The sequence below is a fragment of the Cydia splendana genome, chromosome 1 (assembly GCF_910591565.1).
Source record: "Cydia splendana chromosome 1, ilCydSple1.2, whole genome shotgun sequence".
NCBI lineage: Eukaryota > Metazoa > Arthropoda > Insecta > Lepidoptera > Tortricidae > Cydia > Cydia splendana.
The window spans coordinates 29,367,801-29,387,879 of NC_085960.1; the positions used below are offsets into that span (position 1 = coordinate 29,367,801).

Here is a 20,079-nt window from a genome sequence, read left to right on the forward strand (position 1 = left end):
AATATTACAAACAATTTTATTACTTTCTTAGATAATTACTTTTTTCCAATATTTAATACTATCTTCTTTTCACATACGGTGTTCAAATGTACCTCCGTGTATTACAACGCCGCCGCAGCCCGTACCCGAGTATGTCGATGCACATGCGATATAGTGTATGCTCTTCGTCATTTATCCTCCGCAGAAAGCACCAATTAGCCTTTGTCTCATTTCGTCCGCAGTTTCACATTCCGTTTGGTTTGGTACACCATATCTTTTACACAGCCCCACAAATTTAAATAGCCACGAGCATCTAACATTTTTATTTGAAGAATATGACATTCAATAAGTATAGTTCAATGAAAATTTAATTTCAAACATCAGACGTCTTGTCTATTTCCTACCACGCAAGAAGGTTTGTTAGTTTGGTATTGAAGAAGTATTTATTCTTGATTTATTCTTAGTATTTCATTTTTGCAAGTTCATTTGGTGCAACTAACACAACCTACTTGTTATTTTTAATTATTTTAGATAGTTTCCAATTATTCGAAAATAATTTTGTGAAACGTGTTAAGAAACTAAAACCTTTTTATCAGTCAAGGAAACTAGAGATATTTATAAGACGATTGCGTACTTTTGAGTGGTTGTCAATGTCACCATTTGAACTGTCGTTGTAAACAATGTTGTGGTTAGTATTATTAATATTAAGGAATAACATAACTATTTCATTCAAGTATTGAACAAGTGGAACCACTAAGAAAGCGAAAATCCTGCAATGATTCTTACCGTGCTGTAAGCAGACCTAAAAATGGTTAGATGGCAACAAATTAGCATAATTTCCTGTCGAATACTGATTGTTTACAAGTAAGTTCATTGACCCTGTCACCTGTTAGGGTTAGAACAAAGTAGTTTTTTGCGTGGATGTTTAAAAGGTCATAATTTAGAAACGGTTGCCCATATTAACATAGTTTCTATGGAGAAAATATAGAGCTTAGGCTAAACTATCTCTCATTTCCGGAAAGGATCGTCGTGCCTTTCCACCCTGTATACTCGCTGAATACTAAAACTGAAGTGATTCAAACCAGGGGCGTATTTTGAAATTTGGCGCCCCGGGCCAATACGTTTCGCCGCCCCAGAACTCAAGGAAGAAAAAAAAATGAAATCCGCCAGGGGCGGCATATGCCGCCCCCGGAGGTTGGGCCCCGGGCCATGGCCCGGATGGCCCTAGGGTAAATACGCCCCTGATTGAAACTTTTTAGGCTTAGCACGAGTGCTCCGCAAGCCGCAACAGTATTTCACCCGCGAGATAGACCACCGGTGTTTTTTGGGAGGACGAGCAAAGCCTACAGAAATTAAAATGAATGATGGACTAATAAGAACGCCATTAAATTGAATTTGATGAAAAAAATATTATTGTTCTTCTGAATCCTTTAAATTACTCACACCAGCCCTCAAATGTACTAAACCTTTCTAATGCGGCGACTTTTTTGAAAGATTCGTGAGTCAGTGTTCAGCTTTATCAATTGTAGACAAGAAAGCTCACCTTCATAGTGGTAAAGCTGGCAACTTTCTTGACATCAGGTGGCACAGACGTCACGTCCAGGTTCCAGGGCCTGAAGGAGCCCAGGGTATGCAGGTACTCGCCGGAAAGACGCCAGACTCTAACGCTGTAGTCTGAACTGCCACTGCGTGAAAAGATTAGATTTAAATGGGTCGGTTGATTGAGAGTGTCATATTAGGATTATAGTAGATAGTACATATGTACTCGTCGATTCAAATGAATATAATAAGCAGCAGCTGGTCACTACAGCGCTTAACGTGATCCTCATGGGAGTCATGGGGCAGGTACCACCGAGCAACAGTTTATTGTCGTTAATGTACCTACTCGTAGGTATCAATCATGTCGTTGATGTGTGATGAATGTGATGATCCAATATACAATGCAGCTATCCTCTATAGAGTCTATAGTTGTTCAGCACCAATCACCATGGGACCATGTAGATACGCGACAAAGGAACTAAATACTGTAGTACGTGAGCAGATTATACCTACTCATCACTTGAAACAACCCTCGACGGGACCGGTAGTTCCTGACCAACAGCTTGTACCTATAACATCATGATATGGTCTTCGTTGAGCGCGTAGTACCTACCTGAGCAATAGCTTGTACTCGTCGATATAGGCGAGGGTAGTGATGCAACGCGGGTGGGCTCTGTAGCTGTTCAGTAGCAAGGGCAGAGGTTGATCGCGCACACAACGCTTGGCGCGACCCTCGATGCGGTCACGCCACAGGAACGGGAACTCGAGGCGGAGAGCTGGCATGTTGACGTGTACCTGGGGGGAATCAATTAACCGTTACTAGCTTAATACAAGTCTTGCTCTGCGTGGCATGGCCTAAGGTATGGCCTATGCCTCTAGTTGACAAGTTGGGGACGTAATCACATGACGTAAGTTCCTTATAGCTCCATGCGACATTATCTACTCTTTATTTATTAATCAAAGCACCAGTTAAAATATACAAACAACCTAAACTTCTAGGAAAATAGATAACAAATACCTATATATTTAAAAAACCCTGCTGTTGGTATAGACCCCAGAATTCTAGCGACGTTACACCTACCCCTCGGCACTGCCCGCTCTGTGGGCATCACCGAGAGATCCTTTGAATTAAGTAGCCCTACAGATCTACTCAGAATGTAAGTAACATCCCCGTATTTCCCTGTGCCGTACAAGGTATTTTTGCCATTCGCAGGTAAGCCAGAAAGCCAGACACTGTCTGATGAATAAACTTTTGGGCAATAGCAGTTTTGTTCTTCTCCATCATTACTGTACTGACCTCCATATTGACAAGATAATTCGACATAAGCCAAGTCTTTATGTATCCCACAGTAGTGCCAGTGAAGAGGTAGTTGTTCTGCACGTCAGTGGCCAACGCAGAGACGTAGTCACCAGCTGTGTGCACGGCTTGGAAAGAGCCCTGGAAACCGCCGGCTGAGTGGTCTGACCACGCTTGCACCATACCGTTTTCGACGGACAACATCAGTGATGCTGGAAAAACAAAGATTGTATGTTTTTGTAAAAGTAGCGAAGAATTTTATGAGGCTTCATTCAGCTGAGAAACATGTATTTACATTATGGTATGTTAGAGGGCTGTATCTAGGGCTTCCAATACCGGGATCCCGTCTGTTTAAACACATTTTTCAATACCGGTATTTTTTAATGCAATACCGGGATCCCGGTATTTTCAAAAACAAGGAAAATGTGCCGATTATACCGTTTAAAATCCAATAAAATGATTAAATTCGGCTGTATAAAGAAGATTACTTGCCCATTTCGTCGTCTAGTACCCACAACACAAGCCTTATTGAGCTTACCGTGGGACTAGGTCGATCTGTGTAAAATTGTCCTATAATATATATATATATATTTATTTAATTAAAGAAGATCATTTAATTGAAACAAGATCTGTGCATATGCGTTAGATAAATATTTGGTGATGAATTCTGATGTTCAGGATATGATATTAATATAATTAGTTTAAAATTACATCAAAAAGTAGAAATAAATGAGCAAGGAATTGTATGGCAAACGAATAAGAACGAATGGTGGCAAATTTGAATATAGTTGGCTGGTTTATTGGGTTGAACTAAAAATGTGACTGGTGAAGTTAACAAGGCGGATAAAATGATTGCCAACCTGGAGGGTGAAATGATAATTATTGCAGATGGCGATTATTGTTTAATATCCTAAGCTAAGGACATACATATCTGGTGTTACAGTGAGCCTTTTTTTATAAAACTCAAAAATTTTAAGCGATTCATAGTCAATACCGGGGTCCCGGGATCCCGGTATTAATGAAGACAGTATCGGTATTAATACCGGTATTGAAAGAAGTCCGGTATTTGGAAGCCCTAGCTGTATCTCGCGCGAAAGATCTACGTGCGCATTTAATGCTACGATGGTAAAACGCCGTTTTACTACAACAACCACAGTTAAAGATGACGGCGAATACTTAAACGTTACGGTTTACCGGAGTGGTCTACCGAGCATCGTACTTACATGGCGATGGACACTAGCGAGACATGATAGTAGGTAGAATTTTTTTGCTAACCAACGCGCATGTGCATAGGCCGGGTCTCGAGGAAGACCATGGCGTGCACGGCGAGATGGCGCATAGCTTGCGCCCGCTGCGGGAGCGATACGGTAGACACGCGGCGTGCGCGCGCCTTCTGCACCGCTGCTGCCGTGTCCACGGTGCGTCCACTCATACTGCTGCATTACCAAAACAACACGTGACCACAGGTTTACTGCTCAACGCAGATAGTTGGCGAGAATTAAGTAGGTACATACATGTAGTAGGGTTTGATTGCGTGAGGCCGGGTATGTTAAACTGGATTTAGTAAATTTCTACTAGAATTCCACCGCGCAACTTGTTTACTCACCGTCTGGAGCAAAGAGTCTAGAAACAGTTTTATCACCTCAGCAGCTCGAACAAGGGTACTTTGCTTCTTGAAAACAGTGAGCAAAATGCGATTTTGCTCACTTAGTGAGACAAAATGACATTCAAGTGACCTTTATAGTCCAATGTCATTTTAACATTCGGGGTCTAATACAAGTTCGAAATACTTGGGTTCTATTATCTCTGTCCCTTTCAGACTGTTAGCAAAAAGAAACAGACAAAAAAAAGTTAAAACGACATTCAACGGTATATTGAGGGTTTATAATAGACCCCCGAAAACTTCAGACCGCATTGTTCCAAACCACGTACGAGTATGAATTCTTAATAATTAATTAGTAAAAATAAAGTTTAAGATATGATAAAAACTGATATAATACTATATTTTAGGTATTTTATTGTACAATTAAAATAATGAACTCAAAAAATACACAGATTATTACGCAAAATTAATTATTTTACTTTTAAGAATTTCTACCATAGTTGACAAATAGTACCTATCCGCAACTCGGACCGTATCTTATAATTTTTTTTTTTAAAGTTGTCGATTGAAGTGTCAGTTGATGTTCGTTATTTCCATATTATTTTACTGAAATTATTCTCTCTATTTATTTTTCTTCTTAAGTTAGGTTGTTTATAACATGAATATAAAAGTAAAATACAAAAGCACATAAAAAACCATAAAAATACATATAAACACATTATAAAAAACCTAAGCTAGGGTGCCGCCGGCAGCGGGGCAGGGCCCAAGCTGCCGGTGGTCAGGGCCGCAGAGTGAGGAATCGACGTACTATACGGGCCGTGTCCAAAATTACCGCCTTCTGCATCTGACCCTTGATCCAACCACCCAGCGAGAGTCTCTCTAGGTGTTGGTCGAGACTCTTCGCTATGAGACCGTTCGCTGACACGACTATAGGAACAATGATCGTCGAGTCAACATCCCACATGGCGGTTATCTCGTGAGCTAAGTCTAGGTACTTGCTGGACTTGTCCTTCTCGGCCTTCACGAGATTCTCATCATGGGGGATGGTGACGTCGACGAGCACGGTCCGGCGCTGCGATCGATCTATCAGCACGATGTCAGGCTTATTGGCTACAATAGTCCTGTCAGTGATGATAGATCGATCCCAATAGAGCGTGGCACGACCATTTTCGAGAACTGGCGCAGGTGAGTACTTGTAGTACGGCACTTCGCGGTCCACAAGGCCGTATAGGAGGGCAAGCTGCTGGTGAATAATTCTGGCTACGAGATTATGTCTGTGCAAGTACTCGCCGTTAGCAAGATGAGAACAACCGGAGATAATATGCCTGAGTGACTCTCCGGGACGGCGGCATGCCCGACAAATGTCGACCGTACCGTCCTTCAGGATATATCTCCGGTAGTTATTCATTATGATAACTTCGTCCGCAATTGCACAGGCAAAACCCTCGGTTTCTCCGAAGAGGTCCCCGAATCGTAGCCAGTTCACCGACGCGGGTAGGTCTACATCGGGTCCCATGAGGGCCTTGTAGAACCGCCCGTGTAGCTGCTTATCCTTCCATACCGCCTTGCGGTCCTCGGTGCTTAATACTACAGGTTTGCGCTTTACTGAAATTTATTATTACGTTTTGTTTTTGTGTTCGATTGCGGTAATTAAACTTAATTGTTTGTATATGTTTAGGAAACATGAGTGCAGGTATTAAGTGATGAAGAAGGATTAAATTTTTCAAGTTGTCTAATAGGAATAGGTATGTTCTCACTGCTCAGGTGAAAAATTTTGTGTACTACACGAGATCAAAGTTATTTACTTCTCGTGCGCTTTTGAGTCCCTTACTACGCTCAAGATTCTAAATTAGATTCACTCGCTACGCTCGTGAATCTATTATAGAATCTTTCGCTTGCACGGGACTCAAAATAAGCACTCGAAGAAATATCTAACTTTGATCTCTTGTTGTACAAATAACTATACTTAGGTGTCTTTATCTATAGTTACAGGTTATAAATATTAGTACAGCGGCCCAAGGGCCTTATACACGGTTTGATGTGAATGGACAGTATCCTACCGACGAGTGGTATCGTTGTGTTCGGTAGAGTTTACTGAGTACGAAATAAGAACTCGTCACTTTCTAAGACCGTGGAGGGGTTAACTGTGACGTCACAAAGATGGCGGTCCCGGGTTTCAAAGTTTAGATAATTACTCGGCAAGTTATTATCAGATTTTTAAAAATGAGGTGTCCTATGAAAGCTGATGAAATGTACAATAAAACATACTATATAACTAAAAGTGTAATTTAATTTTTTTTTTTTATTTACAAAAATCCGAAAACTTAACATCTGTCTTTTTTTCTCAATCAAAAAACACAATGAAAACGGCCACTTAGATAAAAAAAATGTTGTATAAATAATTCAGGTAGATGATTAAGCTACACGTTACTTCTTGAATTATGTGAATCCGATAATAAATAAGTAAACTACGATGATTATACCGCGAGCGCGGCGCAGCGAACCGCGCGCGCTCGGTTACTTGGAGGTGCGGGCGCGACTGAGAATGCTGTACTGTATATCAAAAACTACCTAACATTTTTAAACGAGTGATATATCAAATGAAAGATGTTTCAATAACCAATAAAACGTGGTTATCTGGTGCTTGACATCTAATAATAAGTATATAGAAATAAGCAAACAATAAAAATCCAAAAAGTAGTCACTTCAGTGTCGATTGGACTCATTGTATTATATGATTTATATGCCAAGCATGAAAAGGTAATCTAATAAATGTGACTAAAAACAGTTTACGGCGTTTTGACGTAAAAAGTTACTAGATTTATTATCACAAGATATATTTGAATACATTATGGTCAAGGCTCGAAGTCGAAAGTAGCCTCCCATCGTATCGTATATAGATAAAGTAGAAGTGCTACAAATTAGATTCTTAAAGTTACTCGTCAATAAAAAAACTAGAAACAGTTGTAAAGGTAATTATAATAAACTATTTAAAATTTGTAAAATACTCCCGGTCAGCTTAAAACACAAATACCTCTTAGCAATTAACAACCACAGCAATAAGGAGCATATCTCGACACGAGTAGAACATAAACATAATACAAGATCAGCGGCTGTGCGAAAATATGAAATACCCCGCGTCACCAATTATTACGGAGACCGAACTCTAAAAAAAAGGTTGCCATATCTTTTAAACAGTCTTCCAGAAAATATCAGGCTCGAGCCCAATAAAACTAAATTTAAAACAGCAATCAAGCAGCACCTATTAAAAATGCTTGGGTGACAATTGTATGCCTGTGCCTGCAAATGTCACCCAAGTAAAGTAAGGTATATCTGATTATATTAGTTAAGTGTATGATGTTAGTTTTTATAATATTTTACATTGATTACGTATGTAAGTAATTACATAAGAGACTCGCACCTGCAGACAAACTGTGTAAACAGTTTTGCAGGGAACTGAATTAGATCGTAAGGTTATTTCTTGTATTAATAATAGTAATAAATAAAAAAAAAAATAATAATCTGAGATTAGAGATTAAACAATTAGTCCAAGAAGATGGTTCCCACAAGGGGGGTGTCTGTCCCCCCTGATGTGGTGCCTACTGCTAGACTCAATGGTGAAAGAGTTCAACAGGGGGGGTATGTACATCAGTGGCGGCGCGTCCATAAAAGCCGATTCCCACCGGCTTGCCTGTTTTTGGACGTATGAGCAGAGTTGCAAAGGAAATATGAAAGCCAAATTAGCCCCGGCTTGCCTATGGATATGTTTGACGCGCCGCCACTGATGTACATGTAGGCTTACTCTGACTACGGAATGTTAATAGTGAGAGGGACGGTTTTTAGAGTCGTAAGAGATAAAATGATACGTGTATAGAGATCCTTCGAAAACAAAGCTAGTGTTATTCACTAATAGAAGAATAAAAGAGATGAAACCCAGAAAGATAAAAGGTATAGAACTAGAAATGGTGAATGAGCTGAAATATCTAGAAGTTATTCTAGACAGTACGCTCAGATCAGATACAAAACTCACATCAAGGAGCAGACGGCAAAAGCCATAAGTACACTATGTCAATGCAAAAGGGCACTATGTCAATGCTCGGAATCTGACCTGAGGGACGCGACGGTCAGGGCTGTCAGCACCGCTGCTTTCTGGGCATTTTAGAGTTTGAGAGGAACCTCGACACGAGAGAAGTAGAAATCCGCTGGATCTACAAGGCGGTGATATGTACTACCCAGGGTGCTATATGGGGATATGAGAACGACTCCAGCACATGCGATTGGAGGTAATGCTAGGTTTGAAGCTTGGAATGGGGTGGAGAAGAGCTACTGAACAGTGATATAGAATGAAAGCCCTCTGGTGTTGCGGGTGTCCATGGGCGGCGGTAATCGCTTACCATCAGGTGATCCGTGTGCCCGTTTGCCTCCTATATCATAAAAAAACATGTAAGGAATGGAGAAGAAGCTACGTGGACAAGAGACACGCGCTGATACAAAGAGAGGCACTATCAAAATTTGAGATGTTGATGGCCAATACCGACCTAATAAAAAGGCAGGAGATATTTGATAAGAAATACAGGGTACAATGTAGGAGAGAGACAAATGGAAGGTGGAAGTCAGACACCCGACGACCATCTGCTTTACGAATGGCTCAAGAAGAAGCTCAACGAAACTAGCATAGTGATCCTTAAACCGGGAAAGCAAGTATCAATATCACTGTGCAGATATGCGTTTTCCAAGCAGAGGTATGTGCAATAGCCCGCTGTGCACGTATAAGGTTAAAGAGAGTGTGCAGCAAGAAGGCGCTATTGTAATATATACAGATAGCCAGGCAGCACTAAAGTCACTAAAGAAAGTATCGGACACCTCTCTCGTAAGAGAATGTCGAGAGGAGCTTAACTCGATAGGCAAATAAAGAAGTGTCACGGTGGCATGGGTACCGAGGACACTAGGGAGTGATGGGAAATGAAACGGCGCACGAGCTGGCGCGGATTTTTTTTTTAATTTATTTATAAGGAAGTACAACAATTTTGTCACAAATTATATTCCTCGCCAAACTGCGATTACAGTTTGTTGGCGAGGATGGAGGCGGAGGCGGAATATATGGGTCCGGAACCGGCTCTGCCTATGTCAGCGGATGTTATGAAAGGAGTCATAGAAAAGGTAAATGGATGGAGATGGAAGAACAGTCGAAGATGATGACTAAAGGTATAGATCACAGGAGAACCAGGTATCTTTTGAAACTAGGTAAGAGCAGTCTGAGAATACTGACGGGCACATCTACAACATTTCATTTTTTCGTTCCTAAAATCTATAACAACATACTTACCCCTTAAATATTAGGAAAAGCACCAAAGCCACCAGCAAAAATGTATTTAAGTCTAAGTTAAAAAAAAAGCTCATGTTGAAACAATATGAAGCTAGGATAAACTTAAGTTAAAGAATGTCATGTTATATTGAACTTATATTTGTAACTTATACTAGTATCTAAAATAGTTTAAATACGTAAATAAGTAAAATAGCCTAAAACAGTATGTTAAGAGAGGAGCCTATTTCTGCCAACAAACTGTTATACAGTTTGGCGGAGTTTGTACCTATTATGTAAATGCTGTTTCCGTGAAAAACGGTTTATTTATTTTATTTTATTTTTCTGAGTTATAGAGATATCGCTTGCCAGGATACTTACGCTTAATAACATGAATTTGGTTCATTATTTTCGTTAACTCTCACTAATAATCGTTATTTTTTAAATATAAAAGTAAAGTGAATACTTCTATGGATTTTTATTATATGTTTATTTCTATGTACTTATGTATAAGATGACAAGCTCCAGTTTACAACCACGTTTTATTGGTTATTTAAATATCTTTCATTTGATATAGGATTTGTTTAAAAATGTTAATTTGTTTTTGATACAGCATTCTCAGTCGCGCCCGCGCCTCCAAGTAACCGAGCGCGCGCGGTTCGCTGCGCCGCGCCCGCGGTGTAATCATCGTAGTTTACTTGTTTATTATCGGATTCACAAAATTCAAGAAGTAACGTGTAGCTTAATCACCTACCTAAATTATTTATATGACATATTTTTTTTCTAAGTGGCCGTTTTCATTGTGTTTTTTGGGTGAGAAAAAAAGACTAATGTAAAGTTTTCGTATCTTTGCAAATAAAAAAAATTAATTAAATTACACTTTTAGTTATATAGCATGTTTTATTCTACATTTCATCAGCTTTCACATGACACCTCATTTTTAAAAATCTGATAATAACTTGCCGAGTAACAATCTAAACTTTGAAACCCGGGACCGCCATCTTTGTGACGTCACAGTTAACCCCTCCACGGTCTTAGAAAGTTTTTTTTTTTTTTTAATTTATTGAACAATAAGCTAATTAAAGTACATTATTATTACAAGACCCATCGTGGGCAAAACCTTGAGGAGGTTTGTATGCCGATGGGGAGTTCGAGAAAATAACATGACAATATACATATCTTGTGTGTGACGAGTTCTTATTTCGTACTCAGTAAACTCTACCGAACACAACGATACCACTCGTCGGTAGGATACTGTCCAGTCACATCAAACAGTGTATAAGGCCCTTGGGCCGCTGTACTATATAGTAAGTTTAAAAATTCGTACGTACCTAATACCTACAGTTAAAAAGTTATGCTACGGGAATTGATCCTGCTATTTCCTGATTGTATTTTACTTACGTTCGCTAGAAGCTGTTCAGACGGATCAACAATTCAGTGAAGATTTTTGAAGTTTTTTCAGGGCAATTAATAAGCCCATGACCTGGTGGATGTCTCATATAATTATGATATCATAGCATAGCCCATCCATATACCTTGACCTGGATACCTGGTATACCTAGTGGTATCCCTATAAGTATACCTGGGCCTGTGCGCGGACGATGAATGCCGTTTTGCACCCGTGCCGCTTGGACTAGCACCGCGGTTTAAGTCGCGCTTGTTGAATTGCATCTTGATGCGCAGCATGGGCTCCGTACATGAGAACATTCTGTAAAAAAAACGTAGCTGGCAAATATAATTATAACAAGCTACTAATACTTATTCCTCCCTCACACCCACAGCGGCATGCAAAGGTAACAGTTGACTCATGCATGTCATTTATTTTAGTGGGCGTCCGCCTTTCAAGTTTAACTAGGTACCTACATAGCCAACCGAGGCACCAGGAATCGGTTTCACATATGTCAACTAAATTTATGTCCATGTCTTGCTTCATCATCAACATCATATATTTAAGAGTTAGACTCTTTTGTCTTGCCGGTGGAGCGATTTCCATGTTTGGCGGTCCTCTGCCTTCTCCTTGACAGCCTGATATATACGACAAGATGCGTCATGATGCGTGATGCGATGCGTTACGTGGTGAGGCGTGCGTGGTGCGATGCGTGATGCGTGTCTTGCTTCATTATAAAAAAATAGATTACCTAATGAACATCCTCTTCACAATCTACGGCCGCGTTTTGTTGTCTAGTGGGTAGCTTTCGTCTATTCGGCTTTCCTAATTAAAAATTGTTGTTCTCATTTACTGTTGGTTGACCACGACCAGGTCCATCCCCGTGGCCACGCTGATGTCTTTCCCTTCCTCTCACCTGTAGGGCTGACCAGTCTCCAACTTCCATAGTATCATCTCGGAGTTATAGGAGCTGGTAGCAAGTGATAATGGCATACGCGCCGCCGCGGCCAGGACATCCTCGCTGTGCCGCGTCTCCCATGACTTGCCCTTTGTGGCTGTGCCAGTGTCCTCGAACTCTGTCACGTGTCGATTCCACCCCATTGCCATAATGCTGCAAGCAAAACATTTTTCATCCATTGGAATCGCCAGATGGAACATTTTATGGCAGTAGTGCTTTACTTACCGTCCTTCAACCCAGAACACGCCGGTAACTTCGCACATGTACTCAATCGACAAGGTTCTCAGACACAATCCAGTGTTGAAATTCCAAACCTGTAATATTTAGAATAAAAATACGTGGTGCTGCTATAGTTTAGGAGAAGAAGCTCAAACTTCTTCAAAATCAAGAACTTGGAGGAAAAAAGAAGCTGTCGCTAATCGCATCCCAAATATCACAATAAATCCCAAATCCCAAAAGGTACATCTCCTTAATTTTTTAGGTCTTGTGTATGCTGCACAGACTGCAGAACAGAGGGCCTAGCTAAATTACCAATCGTTTGCGCCGTAGCGAACGAAAAGTTAATGTCTCTCTATCACTCTTCCATATAAGTGTGACAGAGCGATACTAGCGTTTCTTTCGCTATTACGGCGCAAACGATTGGCATCTTGGCTAAGCCTCCAGCTCGGAAATAATGATATTACAATATCTGCGACATAAGTACCTACATCGGGTTCGTTGAACAGTACGTCTCTGTACGTAAAAATACAATCTCTAACCTTAAGCGAACCATCTCTAGCGCCGGTACACAGCAGCTGGTAACCGGGGTCGAAGCAAGCGGCAGTGATCTCCACAGGGATCTGCTCACCATGCAGTTGCCGGGTATGTGCATCCCTCACCATCACGTTGCGTTTCCCTTTACATGATATATTTATAAGTGTGCCACGATAGACGATAAGGTCGGTACGCATAAAATTCAATGAAGTAGAATCTACATTCAAAGACTTGACAAACAATTTCTTGTAATCTTATTTAAAACACCAATGTTCCATGGTGGTGGTTGACTGTATCTACTAAGGTGAATTGCATAAATGGTTGCATTGCACGCGGTAAAAGATGGAAATAAACGATTCATAATACCTACTAGCCAAAGCTAAATACAAATTCTAACCAGTTAGCGGGTTCCAGTTCATGATGATGCTATCCAACCCACAAGTGATTATCACTTTAAAGAGCGGGTTGTAGAGCACCTTCGCAATCGCTCTCGTATGCGTAAAGCCATCCGTATGGTTCGTGTTTAGTTGTTCATCCAACACCAGAACTGCAATCTTGATGGCTGCCAGAATAAACTCTCGCGTAGCTGGATTGTAGACGGCTGAGATCGGGGTACGCTCGCCGATTTCAGCCGGCACGTCTATATATGTCTGTGAATGTGTACGCAGATGTATTCTAAGCGCTTATCGATCGCAGGCTGCGGGTCAAAGACTCGGCGAGCCATTATTTATGCGATCGATGATAATGATAACTCAAACTTCTTAGTGTTCTCGAAATCACAGTTACACTGGTGCACCAGAGATTTCGACTCGCCCAGTAAGCAAAGGGAGTTTAACGACCAGGTTGAGTTGGACAAAACGGACAAAATTGACATCATGTCAAATTGTTTATCTTCAAATCTTTATGTTACTGGTACTAAAAGTTATAATTAATTGATCATATTGTAGAACTTCTTAAGAAATCAAATCCAAAGTAGATACTTAGTTCCAGTACCAATAGCGACATTTTTCATCCCTTTAGAATGTACGTAGGTAATAGGTGCGGTATCTCACCTGAACACAATTTTGCCCTTGAACATCCCAGACCTTGATAACCCTGTCTCTCGATAGCGAATAGATGGTCTGCCCGCCGTTCTGTAGCACGAGGGCAACGATGCCCGCGTGGTGACCCTGGAGAACCAAGTTAGGTGCGGCAGGAACGAAGGGGCTCCACACGCGCACCGTGCAGTCTGGCCCGCCTGTCACTAGTACATGGGCTTCCTCATCAAACGCGAAGCATAGGATACCCTAAAAATTAAGGAACGATTATGTCCTTCCTTTCAGTCGTCTTCACTGACGGCGACACCTGGATTACGTATCAATAAATCCTTTCATGCATGGGGTCAGCCTGACTTGCAAAACCAAATTGTGTTTTAAAACTCGTACTGGAAACTTGGGCCGAGATTTTCGAAGCAGACGCTTTGAGGCCTTTGAGCCCATAATCTTCGAGGCGATCTCTTTTGAAGTCGTGAAAGGTTGCAAGTAACAGGCTTGGTAATTTATGGAAAAATCGATTCAGCATATTGAGATCAATGCGTGTACATTTTTATAAGCTTCAATCAGCCTCTACGGATTTACCTTATCGACACGGAACATGTTGTGTGTCTTGGAGCCCTGCAGGTCACACATGAGCAGTGCGTCAGGGCACGTGGCGCAGGACACGAGACAGTGCAGCGGCGAGTAGTATGAAACTTGTCGAACCCAATCTGAATGGACCCGAGCTTTTTCAATCAGGCGTAACTCTGGTAGCACGCGCTGGTAGAAACAAACAAACATAAGATTTATTGGCTTTAGTCCGTATAACTGTAGTGTGGTTTCGCAATATCCCGCTAACGGTCAGTTTGAAACAATATTCAGTAAGTACTTGTATTATTATGATTCTGAAGCTGAACCCATCTTATAGAATTATTATTGCCTTTTTACTATCGGAGTTAAGAGTGCCTACGAGAGTACCGATGCCTATGTACAGGTGCATATTTACCCTAGGGCCATCGGGCCATGGCCCGGGGCGCCAACCGCGGATCGCATTTTGTTTTTCTTCCTTGACTTCTGGGGCGGCGAAACGTATTGGCGCCCGGGGCGGCGAAACGTATTGGCGCCCGGGGCGTCAAATATCAAAATACGCCCCTGGCTATGAATGAATGAATGAATGAATGAATGAATGTTTATTTGCATCAAACAAGCGTATATATATACCTACACCAAGAAATGTAATCCGTGATCAGGAACCAATTTTTCTAATTCAGTCATCGATGGCGATCACATTTAACTATGGAACCAACCTCGAAATCACAAAAAAAAATTGCCTGTTTCATACAGTAGGGCTGGTCCGATGTTGATATTTTCTATGAGAGAGTTAATTATTTTTTCGTGATTTCGCAGTTGGTTTCATAGTTAAATGTGATCGCCATCGATAAAGTGAATAAAAAAAATTGTTTCCTGATCACCGATTAAAAATCATCGTGTATATAGGTGTTACATTGTTTTTGTACGATCCTTGTTTTGCCATGACTGGCGTACAAATATTGTTTTTATACTAACTAAATTGACTATGTACAAGAATAACCCGAAACTTATAGACTACGCTTTTAATTTAATTTCATGCAATTTGCCATGACTGGCGTACAAATATTGTTTTTATACTAACTAAATTGACTATGTACAAGAATAACCCGAAACTTATAGACTACGCTTTTAATTTAATTTCATGCAATTCATGCAATTATATACAATAATGATTCTCCAATTCGATATGTATCTGTTAATAAAACAACCATTGCCCTATATTTTTTAATCATACCCTGCGTTGTAGATCAATATGTCGCACGGTCTGCAACGGTTTCCCCGATTCATTCCGGAATGGTCCACGCTCGATTGGCGAGAACTGCAGAACTCGCACGTATCCTCCAGCATCTCCGAGTATCAGGATGCAATTCTCGTTTATGTCCTTTTGGAAGTAGTAGTACATTGTGCATATCTATAAAAGGAAAGCCGATAAGTTAATTTATTAAAACTGTGCCGCCACTGTGCCAGCGCCGCACTTTTTATCTCATTTCCTACTTTGTACCCACTAAGTGTTGTTTTTCTGTGTAACGTGTAACAAGGCCTACACGGCCTACAATTTTACCATTTATGCCTACATGTTCCTGTAAAGTGCTATATTACTATATTCTCTAGGCTGAATATATAGCTCCTTATTTTAATGTTCTTATGTTATCATTGTCATTTTACAGTATCACATTTCTGTATCCTAAATTTACATAGTCATTTTCTCTAATTGTGACGTCCCACGGTCAAAGGTACCTTATGGCGGGTATGGAGTTATGCATACCCCAGTAATCTACAATAAATAAGCTATCGATAACACAAAAGATCAACCTTCTAGGTTGCGTAGTTACAGAGATATGATTTTTTGAAAATAATGTTGTGAAATGAGCAACTTTACGATAGAGAAGTTTTAAGTTTAGCCGCCTAAAAAACTATGTTCCTGAAGTAAGTTACATAGTTGAGTACAAATAATAATACCTTATATATCTGAGATTAAAAAAATATTGCGACTTGTTCTGTAATGGAAATAGAAACTTTTGATATCGACTGATTTATGTGTATACTAACCAATCTCTTGAAAATAAAGTTTTATTTCATTTTCACGATTGATTGCAATGAGCTCTCAAGATTTAAATTTTATCTATTAGAAAACGACACTGACAGACAGTTTAAGCAAAAAACAATACCGATTTAGAGGTGAAAATGTATTTTCTGACTTTTTCATATAAAATCACAAAATTGAATATTTTTACTTTTAATGTGACACACAATCAATTTTTCTGAGCACATATGAAAGAAATTCTGTCATTCAAATGAAATAAATCCTAAAACCCCAACTAAATACTATATTTAACCCCTTATGCCACTTTAAACTTACATAACAATAACAGTATTTGCTCCATACATTTACGAAAAGGTACCTTATGGAAATAAATCTAATAATACATCACTACAAAATATCAATCATATTACAGTTTATCTTTTATGAATAGAAAATATTAATTTACATTAAACTGCCCCAAATTTAATTAGTTCTTCGTCATAATAATCTTAAAAAGACCAATAATTTGTATGTAATGAAAAGGTACCTTGTGATTAAGTTACATGATGAGGCATGATGATGATGGAACAGTTAGGATAAACTAATAATATTTTGGGGTTAAGATGGTATAAATCGTCTATTTCTTATCAATAATATATTTCGGTTGCTATTGAAGATAAGCGGCATTGAGGTTCAATGACCTCAGATATTCCATAAGGTAATGCGTCGGGTATTGGCATTTTTCAGCAAACCAATGGCTGATTTACTGCATGCGACCAAACCAAATGAAGATTATTCTAGTTAAGAAAGACTTGACGAGAGTAACTTTGGTATAATAGCAGGCTACTTGGATTTGTGATGTCGGTCTATGTACGGTTATAATATTTGCGAGGCGCCCCAACCAGAACTGAAATTATCAAATTAGTTTTGCAGAATGCTAATACAGTTCTCTACCAAACTTCTTTTCCCGTATTGACTAGTTTTTTTGGGAATTTTCAATCTTTTTTCCATAAGGTACCTTTTCTACTAAACTCTGAGACGACATTACTAGGCTTATAACTAACTTATAACAAAAATAAAAACAGGTAAACAAACGTTACGCATTAAGGTTTCAGATCACACAATAAAAAAAAATTGAGCATTTTTTCACCTCTTTACAAAACATTTCATATCTCCGAAACTAGAAACCCTCATAAGGTACCTTTTCCCGTGGAACGTCACAATTAATCTCAACATTTTAACTCCATTGTTGTTAGTGATAATAAACTCTTGTAAATCACACGATGTAAAATTACTCTAATAAACATTTTGTAAATTCATAAAATATTGTGATCCAAATTATTAATAAGTACTTTTCTGTTGATCAACACTTCTAAAATACTTAAATGCTATCAACCTACAAAATTAACATGTATGTACCTGTAACTATTTTAGCTCTGTGTAATCAATTTTGATGTTAATGTTAACTCAAACGTAATTTCAGTGGCGTAACTAGGGGAGGGGCTGGAGGGGGCACGTGCCCCGGGCTCCGTCCAATGGGGTGGCGCCAAAATGGGCAAAAGACTACCTCTCCGCCTTGCCAAAGGCACAGCAGGAAAATTTTTATCAGTCGTATTTACCACCACTGTGAAGTATGAAATGCGGATGGTAATCTGGCCCACAGCTCAAAAGAGAAAGCCGATCTTTTAGGTACTCTTTTTGCCTCGAGCTCGACCTTGAAAGACGACGGTAGCGCCCTACCGCCCACCATCCCGCAATGTGAATACTCTATGCCAGAAACTTCTATCAAGCAGCGGGATATTCGGTGGGAGTTGCTATGCTTTCGTTTTATAAGGCGAGCGGGCCGAGTGCTTCAGAGTTGTGTCAAGGGTTTGCAATCCGGATCCGAAATGTATGAAATTATCCGGATCTGGATCCGGATCCGCGGATATTCCCATACATTTCGGATCCGTCGTGCAAACCCTAGTTGTGTCCCGTGTTAGCGCGTCTTTTTCGTCAGGGGTCTCCTGTCTGTCTGTCTGTCTGTAACTACATTCCCGTTGCCAGGGAGGTTTTGGGATTATACTGAGCAACTTTTACTACGGCACCAACCCCGAAATGGCAAAAAAAAAGTTTACCCATAGAAAATGGACCAACCAAAATGTATGAACCAGCCAAATTTTTTTTTCGCCACTTAGGGGTTGGTCCTATAGTAAAAGTTGCTCATTATAATCCTAAAACCTCCCTGGCAACGGGAATGCAGTTATTTTTTGCCACCCTGTATACTGTATTACAGAATGTTCTCTACCGCTCGTAGGTAAGTACAATGAGCTGTTGTCTGAAGAATTGTTTGACATGCTGCCTTGTTGCCAACGGTGACAGCTTGCCATCACTGCACCGCTCGCCGTAGGCAGAGTGTTTATCCTCACACCCTAGAACCTAAATGGTCGCGCACTGTGCGGTTTAAGAGGAATTCCTTTCACAGCGGGCGGGAGGAAATTCGTCGAAAAAAGGGAGCTCATTCCACAATAAGTTGAATAAGTTCCCTTTTCTCGAGAGGCTACAGTACAGAGATCTGCAAAAAAGAAGTGCATAAGTTTTAAAATGGTCGGCAAAGCGCTTGGAGTGTAGACGTCCATATGATGCGGTGACCGCTTACCATCAGGTGGGTCGTAAACTTGTTACCCACCGATGTACTAAAAAAACACATATACACTGTATTTGTCTAAATTAAAAGTAGGTAAACTTTTATAAGTAAAAAAGTAGGGTCAGTTGTTCTACATTGAAACAATCGGACACAGTGTAACTTTGCGATATCTCGGAAACTAGGTGTTACCAGCTAGTGCCGTCTGTCAAGCAAGGACAGGCTCAGTGACTCCCAGCACCTCCCCAAAACACGAGCGCGCCTCGGAGAAGGAGCACGTTGCTACGAGCATTATTGTGAATTCGTGCAACAAAAGTAAATTTTTTCATTTAAGTTTCGCAATTTTTTACCAAGATATAGACTCGAGTTTGGCGTTTTTTAAGTTTTTGTTATGTTCTATGTGTAGTAAAGTTTATTTGGAGCTAAATATTTTTAAATTTCTTTCACTCTTTGGTGCAGTTTTTATTAATTGATTAAAAAAACACCCCTAGTCTCACAATGAAACATTTTTATGTAGTATACAATGAAACATTATGTTCACTGAACACCAGTACCAGCACACAATGAAACAAACTCAATATTTTTTTTTAATAATTAAAGACTATGTGCAAAATTTGTGAAACTAAAATTCCATGAAAATTGGTAATAATTTGTCTATCATATGACAAAATATAAGATACTTAACTTTAGGAATGGCTGAGATATGGTGGTTTATATGTTGAATGTTTCATTGATGGCAAGGTTAAGGACACATGTCTCACATTGAAACAGTCGTTTATAAACACTATGTTGCAAGAAAGTGTATGAAATCAAGCATGGAGATGCTCAAAACCCTCCCGCGTCTACCTAGTTGGCAATCATGCTCCGTGGGCATAAAAGGCGCCTTTTTCGCAGCATGCCGTACGTGCCGACCAGATTTTCGATTCACAATGAAACTCAGGTGTGTGTACAATGAAACAAGTCTTTCGCTTTTAGATATTTCAGCAATCTTATAATGATTCCATATGTCGG

The 20,079-nt window shown here is 39.9% G+C and overlaps 1 protein-coding gene across 1 annotated transcript in view; it reads right to left on the reverse strand.

Annotated features, from left to right (window-relative positions):
* The window catches only part of LOC134796928 (WD repeat-containing protein on Y chromosome), a 29,795-nt gene that overhangs the window by 1,665 nt on the left and 8,051 nt on the right, over window positions 1-20,079 (reverse strand). The window contains exons 5-16 of the mRNA XM_063769125.1: window positions 15,657-15,833; window positions 14,435-14,611; window positions 13,871-14,104; window positions 13,216-13,468; window positions 12,824-12,960; window positions 12,291-12,379; window positions 12,024-12,218; window positions 11,303-11,428; window positions 4,091-4,251; window positions 2,816-3,027; window positions 2,132-2,313; window positions 1,523-1,664 (exon numbers count right to left, since the gene is read on the reverse strand). Of these exons, the coding sequence (XP_063625195.1) occupies window positions 1,523-1,664; window positions 2,132-2,313; window positions 2,816-3,027; window positions 4,091-4,251; window positions 11,303-11,428; window positions 12,024-12,218; window positions 12,291-12,379; window positions 12,824-12,960; window positions 13,216-13,468; window positions 13,871-14,104; window positions 14,435-14,611; window positions 15,657-15,833 (2,085 nt within the window). The remainder of the gene's footprint in view (window positions 1-1,522; window positions 1,665-2,131; window positions 2,314-2,815; window positions 3,028-4,090; window positions 4,252-11,302; window positions 11,429-12,023; window positions 12,219-12,290; window positions 12,380-12,823; window positions 12,961-13,215; window positions 13,469-13,870; window positions 14,105-14,434; window positions 14,612-15,656; window positions 15,834-20,079) is intronic.